This window comes from Oncorhynchus clarkii, chromosome 23 (assembly GCF_045791955.1).
Source record: "Oncorhynchus clarkii lewisi isolate Uvic-CL-2024 chromosome 23, UVic_Ocla_1.0, whole genome shotgun sequence".
NCBI lineage: Eukaryota > Metazoa > Chordata > Actinopteri > Salmoniformes > Salmonidae > Oncorhynchus > Oncorhynchus clarkii.
The window spans coordinates 58,833,905-58,841,375 of NC_092169.1; the positions used below are offsets into that span (position 1 = coordinate 58,833,905).

At 46.3% G+C, this 7,471-nt stretch overlaps 1 protein-coding gene across 1 annotated transcript in view; it reads left to right on the plus strand.

Annotated features, from left to right (window-relative positions):
• The first annotated feature begins 1,281 nt into the window (after window positions 1–1,281).
• Window positions 1,282–7,471, plus strand: part of LOC139381125 (DEAH (Asp-Glu-Ala-His) box polypeptide 32a) — a 34,656-nt gene continuing 28,466 nt past the window's right edge. Inside the window, exon 1 of the mRNA XM_071124437.1 lies at window positions 1,282–1,855. Coding sequence (XP_070980538.1) covers window positions 1,571–1,855 — 285 coding nt within the window. The 5' untranslated portion in view covers window positions 1,282–1,570. The remainder of the gene's footprint in view (window positions 1,856–7,471) is intronic.

Sequence of the window (7,471 nt, forward strand, 5' to 3'; positions counted from 1 at the left end):
GAGGGGGGAGGCAGGTAGTCTAGTGGTTAGAGGGGGGAGGCAGGTAGTCTAGTGATTAGAGAGGGGAGGCAGGTAGCCTAGTGGTTAGAGTGTTGGGCCAGTATCCGAAAGGTTGCTTGATTGAATCCCTGAGCTGACAAGGTAAAAATCTGTCGTTCTGCCCCTGAACAAGGCAGTTAACTCTACTGTTCCCCGGTAGGCCGTCATTGTAAATAAGAATTTGTTCTTAACTGACTTACCTAGTTAATTAAAACTGACAATGTGAAATGTGATATAGCAAAGTACCTGTGTGAGTTTGGTGTGCAGGTACCTTCCTGAAATGGATGACACAAACAACTGGATTTGTTATCCCTTTCATTCCCTGCCTCCAGTCCACTTACTGATATCTGAACAAAAGAGTGTCATTGAAATTGCAACAAGTGGTTTCTGTGAAAATTGAATTGAATCAGAAGCCACTGAGTACACAGCTGGAGGTTGAATGTTTGAAGCAGCACGGGACTATAAAACGTTTGGGAACCACTGACCTATTAGCTAATATCCTACTACCTAAATTATACATCCAGATGACCTACTGCAACAAAATGGTGACTGTCTTGACAATAACGCTAGTTGGCTCTTTAGCAACATATGCATTAAGTTGAGCCTTTTTCAGACTGCAGACCGGCAGAACCGACAGTGTACAATCTTAACAGAGTGAAACATTACTGATGAACGGGCATGACACTTAATGCCGTGGGTGGCCAAACAGAGCTAACATAAGGCCACGCCTCCAACAACGGGTTTGTCAAAACAAGCATTGTGATTGGTTGAGACGCGTTCTAAATCATACTTTTAAAAAAAGAATGTTTAGCGCCGGGTAAATCTATGTATGTTCTCCATCTGAGAATTCCCTGCAGCATCCGCTGTCCCATCAGCCCAGCCAGCCAATTCATTCACTTGATCTCCACTATAAAAAGAAACCATCTGGACTTTATTTCCCCTAACTTCTATGGTTGGAATGGAACGGTATCTAACACATCAAACATATGGAAACAACATTTAAATCTGTTCCTATAATTCCATTCCAGCCATTACAACGAGCCCGTCCTCCTATAACTCATTCCACCAGCCTCCACTGGTGCACACCCCCTCTCCCTGTCAATTTTATTCGATTATTATAAGAGGGTTATTAGTCTACAGTCGGCCTAGTGGTCACGTGATCATGTGTAGGCGCACATTAATTCGTGTAGCCTATGCAAATCAACCCACGTGTTTGACCACGCCAGTGGCCAATAGCGCAACAGTGCGCTGCGGATTGACAGACGAGAAACGGTAATAGAGTTTTAATCCGACATAAGAACAAAAAAACTGCATGTTGTTTGTCCTGAAATCTCTTCACATCTGTCAACAAAATATTAACGGAAATCTGTTTGGATTATACATTGAACTCCAAGTCAACGTTGGTATTGTTACATGGATTATAATGTGTCGGTGAGTTCATTTTTTAGGGGGATAAACGGTTCTCTGTGCCTTTTGATTATATCTGTTGCCAACAGTTGTTGCGCTCCCGACGGGATCCTCGATCATTTCCATGGCGGAGAGATCGACCATGTCCGAGCAGGACAAGCATTTGACGGAGAAAGAGATTTGTTCGGATTCGGAAACTGCTGACTGCGTGGAAGAAGCTTTTGTCTTCGGAGAGGATCTGGAGTTGAACCGATTTGATGGATTGCCTTTCTCCTCTCGTTATTATAAACTACTGGAAGAGAGAAAGTCTCTACCTGTTTGGAAAGCTAGAGAGGAATTTTTGGATATCCTGGTGAACAATCGACTTGTTATAGTATCTGGTACAACTAAAACTGGGAAAAGTACACAGGTGAGTGTGGAATTAAAACGAGAGTATTCAGATCTAAAATATGATTTTCAACGAATTTCAATAATAATAACAAAGAATAACAATATTACCCCTTTGATTCCCAATACAGTATCTAGTATTTATATAATGATGTACTGCTTTTGTTGCAAATGTCTTAATTGGTATAGGGGCGACAGGGTAGCCTAGTGGTTCGAGCGTTGGACTAGTAACCGGAAGGTTGCAAGTACAAACTCCCGAGCCGACAAGGTACAAATCTGTCGTTCTGCCCCTGAACAGGCAGTTAACCCACTGTTCCTAGGCCGTCATTGAAAATAAGAATTTGTTCTTAATTAACTGACTTGCCTAGTTAAATAAAGGTCAAATAAATAGTAGCATACATTCTATACATGACATGTGGAAGACGTCTAATTAGGCAACAATGAGGCCATACATCAAACATTAGTTCAGCTACTTCATAGTCTGCGACCGATACCTTTTCTGTCCTGCTATTAACTTTTTTTTCTCTCCAGATCTCATCCACGTCATAATTCCTAACACTGGAGTTTTTCCATATAGGTATAGAGTATAGAGTAGTTATTGAATAATAATAAAAAAAGTGACAGTATTCAAGTAATAGACTTCTGCCAGGATCTTGTTGTAAAGTGTGAAATGTCAGCCGGCTGCATTTGGAAGGTCAGTCTTCCATTGGGACCCTTATAAATATAGCTCCAGCCTGCAGGGAACCTGATATTAATACCATTAGCTGTGGTTTCGTCCCAAATGGCACCCTATCGCCTATGTAGTGCACTACTGTTGTCCTGGACCCTGTAGGATCTGGTCAAAAGTAGTGCACTACACAGGGAACATCATGCTATTTGGGACAGAGGGACTCCTATGTCTTAGACCCTGAAGCTGCACATACGACTTTAGATATGACTCTGCTTACTTACAGCAGAATCCGCTAGGCCTGGTCCCAGATCTGATCTCACTAGGCCTGGTCCCAGATCTGATCTCACTAGCCCTGGTCCCAGATCTGATCTCACTAGCCTGGTCCCAGATCTGATCTCACTATCCCTGGTCCCAGATCTGATCTCTCCAACCTGGTCCCAGATCTGATCTCACTAACCTGGTCCCAGATCTGATCTCTCTAGCCTGGTCCCATATCTGATCTCACCTAGCCTAGTCCCAGATTTGATCTGATCTCACTAGCCTGGTCCCAGATCTGATCTCTCTAGCCTGGTCCCAGATCTGATCTCTCTAGCCTGGTCCCAGATCTGATCTCTCTAGCCTGGTCCCAGATCTGATCTCTATAGCCTGGTCCCAGATCTGATCTCTCTAGCCTGGTCCCAGATCTGATCTCTCTAGCCTGGTCCCAGATCTGATCTCTCTAGCCTGGTCCCAGATCTGATCTCACCTAGCTTGGTCCCAGATCTGATCTCACTAGCCCTGGTCCCAGATCTGATCTCACTAGCCTGGTCCCAGATCTGATCTCACTATCCCTGGTCCCAGATCTGATCTCTCCAACCTGGTCCCAGATCTGATCTCACTAACCTGGTCCCAGATCTGATCTCTCTAGCCTGGTCCCATATCTGATCTCACCTAGCCTAGTCCCAGATTTGATCTGATCTCACTAGCCTGGTCCCAGATCTGATCTCTCTAGCCTGGTCCCAGATCTGATCTCTCTAGCCTGGTCCCAGATCTGATCTCTCTAGCCTGGTCCCAGATCTGATCTCTATAGCCTGGTCCCAGATCTGATCTCTCTAGCCTGGTCCCAGATCTGATCTCTCTAGCCTGGTCCCAGATCTGATCTCTCTAGCCTGGTCCCAGATCTGATCTCACTAGCCCTGGTCCCAGATCTGATCTCACTAGCCCTGGCCTCAGATCTGTTGGTGCTTCTGCCTGCTCCATTGCTATTGTGAAGCCATGGCCAGAGAGCAGAAGCAGACAGGCATCCAGAATCCACTCCTTTCATGTAATGACTGAGTTCATTGGTTTAACATGACCAAATACCTGTAAATACCCCAATTCCCATTAGTCACGTATGCAACAATTTAGTAGTTAATATCCCCAACCTAACCCAGTTGTCCAATGAGTCTAGGAACAGATGGGAGTATTGAATGGCCTCTCCCTCTCACTGTAATCTGATTTAGATGTTTTCGAAGCAGAAGTGTGAGCACATGGTTTATGAGAATATGGCCTATTCATTCCAGGGGTTGTGCACTGTGCTGTGTTTCTGTTTGGGCCAGAGATGTTTTAAACAAAAATCCATTGTATCTTAGAAGTTAACTTGGCAAGTCAGTTGACGGCCTACACCGGCCAAACCAGGACGACGCTGGGCCCAATTGTGCGCCGCCCTATGTGACTCCCAATCATGGCCGGTTGTGATACAGCCTGGAATCGAACCAGAGTGTCTGTAGTGATGCTTCTACCACTGATATGCAGTGCCTTAGACCGCTGTGCCACTCGGGAGGTTGATGCGAGTCCCATGGGATCTCTTTCCTGCAGTGCTTCCAAAAACATAGTTCAATTAGATTCTATTCTATTCAATTAGATTCTATTCTATTCTATTAGATTCTATTCTATTCTATTAGATTATATTAGATTATATTCTATTCAATTAGATTATATTAGATTCTATTCTATTCAATTAGATTCTATTAGATTCTATTCTGTTCAATTAGATTATATTCTATTAAATTAGATTCTATTAGATTCTATTCTATTCAATTAGATTCTATTAGATTCTATTCTGTTCAATTAGATTCTATTCTATTCAATTCGATTCTATTAGATTCTATTCTATTCAATTAGATTCTATTAGATTCTATTCTGTTCAATTAGATTCTATTCTATTCAATTCGATTATATTAGATTCTATTCTATTCAATTAGATTCTAGAACTACGAGTATAAACTTCAGAAAGGATTGTTGGCATTGTTTTTGCCTGTGTACTAAACAGGGAATGTCCCTAGGTGCTGAATGACACTGATTAGGGCTAAATTGATGATATGGCTTTGAATGTCCCACGGTCACATTCCCAGAGCCAGACAAAGAGTCAAGGCAAGAAGGGCATTTTATGCCATCAAAAGGAACGTAAAATTCGACATACCAATTAGGATCTGGATAAACATACTTGAATCAGCTATAGAACTCCTTGCCCTCTCTGGTTGTGAGGTCTGGGGTCCGCTCACCAACCAATAATTCCCAAAATGGGACAAACACTAAATTGAGAGTCTGCATGCAGAATTCTGCAAAAATATCCTCCGTGTACAACGTAAAACACCAAATAATGCATGCAGAGCAGAATTAGGCCGATACCCACTAATTATCAAAATCCAGAAAAGAGCTGTTAAATTCTACCACCTAAAAGGAAGTGATTATCAAACCTTCCATAACAAAGCCATCACCTACAGAGAGATGAACCTGGAGAAGAGTCCCCTAAGCAAGCTGGTTCACAGACACAAACACACCCTACAGAGCCCCAGGACAACAGCACAATTAGACCCAAACAAATCATGAGAAAACAGAAAGATAATTACTTGACACATTGGAAAGAATTAACAAAAAACAGAGCAAACTAGAATGTTATTTGGCCCTAAACAGAGAATATCTGACCACTGTGACTGACCCAAACTTAAGGAAAGCTTTGACTATGTACAGACTCAGTGAGCATAGCCTTGCTATTGAGAAAGGCCGCCGTAGGCAGACATGGCTCTCAAGAGAAGACAGGCTATGTGCTCACTGCCCACAAAATGAGGTGGAAACTGAGCTGCACTTCCTAACCTCCTGCCCAATGTATGACCATATCAGAGAGACATATTTCCCTCAGATTACACAGATCCACAAAGAATTCGAAAACAAATCCAAATTTGAAAAACTCCCATATCTACTGGGTGAAATTCCACAGTGTGCCATCACAGCAGCAAGATTTGTGACCTGTTGCCACGAGAAAAGGGCAACCAGTGAAGAACAAACACCATTGTAAATACAACCCATATTTATGTTGATTTATTTTCCCTTTTGTACTTTAACTATTTGTACATCATTATAACACTCTAATAATACATAATATGACATTTGAAATGTCTTTATTCTTTTGGAACTTCTGTGAGTGTAATATTTACTGTTCATTTTTATTGTTTATTTCACTTTTGTTTATTATCTACCTCACTTGCTTTGGTAATGTTAACATATGTTTCCCATGACAATAAAGCCCCTTGTATTGAATTTAATTTAATTGAGTGACAGTGTAAAGCTAACTGTGAATTTTCCCTGAATAACATGAGTCTTAAGGCCCTCCCTCCCCTCTCTCCCATCTCTCCCCTCTCTCCCCTCTCTCCCTCCCCTCCCCTGTCTCTCCCTCCCCTCTCTCTCTCCCTCCCCCCTCTCTCTCTTTCCCCTCCCCTCCCTCCCCCCTCTCTCTCTCTCTCTCTCCCCCCTCCCCTCCCCTCGCTCCCCCTCTCTCTCTCCCCTCACCTCCCCTCCCTCCCCTCTCTCTCTCTCCCCCCTCTCTCTCTCTCTCTCTCCCTCTCTCTCCTCCCTCCTCCCTCTCTTTCTCCCCTCCCCTCCCTCCCCTCTCTCTCTCTCCCCTCCCCTCCCTCCCCTCTCTCTCCCCTCCCTCCTCCCTCTCTTTCTCCCCCCCCCTCCCTCCCCTCTCTCTCTCTCCCCTCCCCTCCCTCCCCTCTCTCTCTCCCCTCCCCTCTCTCTCCCTCCCCTCTCTCTCTCTCCCTCTCCCCTCTTTTTCCCCTCTCTCTCCCCTTCCTCCCCCTCTCTCTCTCTCCCTCCCCTCTCTCTCTCTCTCCCTCCCCTCTCTCTCTCTCCCTCCCCTCTCTCCCCCTCTCCCTCCCCTCCCCTCTCTCCCTCCCCTCTCTCCCTCCTCTCCCTCCCCTCCCTCCCCTCTCTCTCCCTCCCCTCCCTCCCCTCTCTCTCCCTCCCTCTGGCCTCCAGCTGTTAGGCACTAATCCTCTGAAGCTGTCACTTGCTGCCACAGCAGTTTAGCACAATACAATTAGTAGGAGCTGGTCCTTGTCACTAGTGTGTCATTGGCTCCGTGTCGTGGTCGACACCGGCTCCGTGTCGTGGTCGAAACCAGCTCCGTGTCGTGGTCGACACCGGCTCCGTGTCGTGGTCGACACCGGCTCCGGGTCGTGGTCGACACCGGCTCCGTGTTGTGGTCCTCACCGGCTCCGTGTTGTGGTCGACACCGGCTCCGTGTCGTGGTTGACACCGGCTCCGTGTTGTGGTCCTCACCGGCTCCGTGCTGTGGTCGACACCGGCTCCGTGTCGTGGTCGACACCGGCTCCGTGTTGTGGTCCCCACCGGCTCCATGTCGTGGTCGACACCGGCTCCGTGTCGTGGTCGACACCGGCTCCGTGTCGTGGTCCTCACCGGCTCCGGGTCGTGGTCGACACCGGCTCCGTGTTGTGGTCCTCACCGGCTCCGTGTTGTGGTCCTCACCGGCTCCGTGTCGTGGTCGACACCGGCTCCGTGTCGTGGTCGACACCGGCTCCATGTTGTGGTCCTCACCGGCTCCGTGTTGTGGTCGACACCGGCTCCATGTTGTGGTCCTCACCGGCTCCATGTCGTGGTCGACACCGGCTCCGTGTCGTGGTCGACACCGGCTCCGTGTCGTGGTCG